Source organism: Aplidium turbinatum, chromosome 2, assembly GCF_918807975.1.
Source record: "Aplidium turbinatum chromosome 2, kaAplTurb1.1, whole genome shotgun sequence".
In the NCBI taxonomy this organism is placed as follows: Eukaryota; Metazoa; Chordata; class Ascidiacea; order Aplousobranchia; family Polyclinidae; genus Aplidium; species Aplidium turbinatum.
In genome coordinates, this window is record NC_137473.1 from 12,535,836 (window position 1) to 12,537,616 (window position 1,781).

At 35.9% G+C, this 1,781-nt stretch overlaps 1 protein-coding gene across 1 annotated transcript; it reads left to right on the forward strand.

The window, feature by feature from the left end:
- The first annotated feature begins 219 nt into the window (after window positions 1-219).
- Window positions 220-1,205, forward strand: LOC145788331 (uncharacterized). Its single transcript, XM_082600108.1, has one exon. The coding sequence runs from the start codon at window positions 225-227 to the stop codon at window positions 1,203-1,205; it is 981 nt and encodes a 326-aa protein (XP_082456234.1). The 5' UTR covers window positions 220-224.
- The last annotated feature ends 576 nt before the right edge of the window (window positions 1,206-1,781 follow it).

Genomic DNA, 1,781 nt, shown 5'->3' on the forward strand with positions numbered 1-1,781 from the left:
AGATGAACAATGAACTAATTGCACAAGAAGATACAAGACCTCAGACAACCAATGTTATTGAAACATTTAGTTCTGAGGATGGATCTCATACATCAAAAAAAATGAAGATTAAATGCCATTTGAATCGTCAAGATAATTGTGCCCCAAGAATGTGCAACCAAACAAAGAGAGTTTCTCATGAAAATGTATTTGAATATGCTACTTGCAGTACACCTTTCTCTCAAATGAAACAATTAAAGAAACACTTGGAGCGTCATGCAGGTCCGAAGCGTTTATCGTGCAAATTTTGCAATGAATGTTTTTCTTTCCAAAGGGAACTTAATGGCCATATGAAAACTCACTATGATGAAAAATTGTATAAGTGTGAGACATGCTACAAAGGATTTTCTACACAGAAGTTTTTGAATACGCATAAGAAAGTTCACAACAAGTTGTTTGAATGTGATGTGTGTTCTAAGGCATATCCTAATAGGCCTCAATTGGTGATCCATCTGACGACTCATAATGGGAAAGAACCATACAAATGTAAATTTTGTGACAAATCATTTTCTCACACCACCCCAATGAGAGCACATATGAGAAAACACAATGGAAAAAAATATAAATGTGACGTATGTGGAATTGCATTTACTTTCCCATCTGGTTTAATGACACACAGAAGAATGCACACTGGAGAAAGACCTTTCAAATGTGATCTTTGCGATAAAACATATACTTCTGGTAAGAATTTGAGCAGGCACAAGAAAGTTCATAAGCCTACTACTACTAGTGAAAAGCGTTACACTTGTGCATTTTGTAGTAAAGCCTTTTTCAGACTAGATTATTTGACTACGCACAAGCGCATTCACACTGGAGAAAAACCTCATCAATGTGAGGAATGTGGAAAGACGTTTGGGTCGATCAGTGCGCTAAGCACTCACAAAAAAATCCACATAGGAAAAAAGCAACACAAGTGTGATGTGTGCAACAAATCCTTTTTGCTGCGTGGCCATTTAACAATCCATAAGAGAAGCCACACTGGTCAAAGACCTTACAAGTGTGATATCTGTGATAAAGCTTTTATTCATATTGGCCATTTGATCACCCACAAGAAGATTCATCAACGTGAAAATGCCAAAACATGTGATCTATGTGGAAAGACGTTTTCAGAAAATGTTGATTTGATTTTACATTTGAAACTTCATAATGATAACCACTGTAGTTGATACTTTTCAGTAGTGTTGCGACTTCTGATGACCAATTTCCGAGGGTCTGCTACTATTCGGTGAGTTCCTACCCCCCAACCTTAACCCTAAAACAACAATGATAATTAGGCTACGGTACCCGATAATTTAAAATAAATTCAAAAAATCACCGAATAGGGAATCGGACTCACCGAAACGGGCCATTCCGAATTTTCGATAGTTGACTTGACCCAATTTAATCTTGATTTCTTGAATTGCATGCATCATGTTGAATCGTGCAATTAAACAAAACAAGCTGTTAAATTTAATGTTGTTGTTTGTTGTAATTCTTTTGTTTGTATCTGTTTGTAGTGATCTGTGATGAATGTTCATTCAACCTTGTGCAAAATGTTTTTCTCCTTTTTAATTAAATGACATGACATGCGTTCTTCTGGTGTAAACTAAACTGAACTATCACAAGATGTGTAAGGTGATAATCTGATTTTATTCTGACAGAAACATCTATTTATTTTCACCATACTAGAACTCCGGCAGTGTCGATTTCCACTTATTTCCAAGTTTATGTCGTTATTTTTCACCATTGCTTTTCGCTCACGA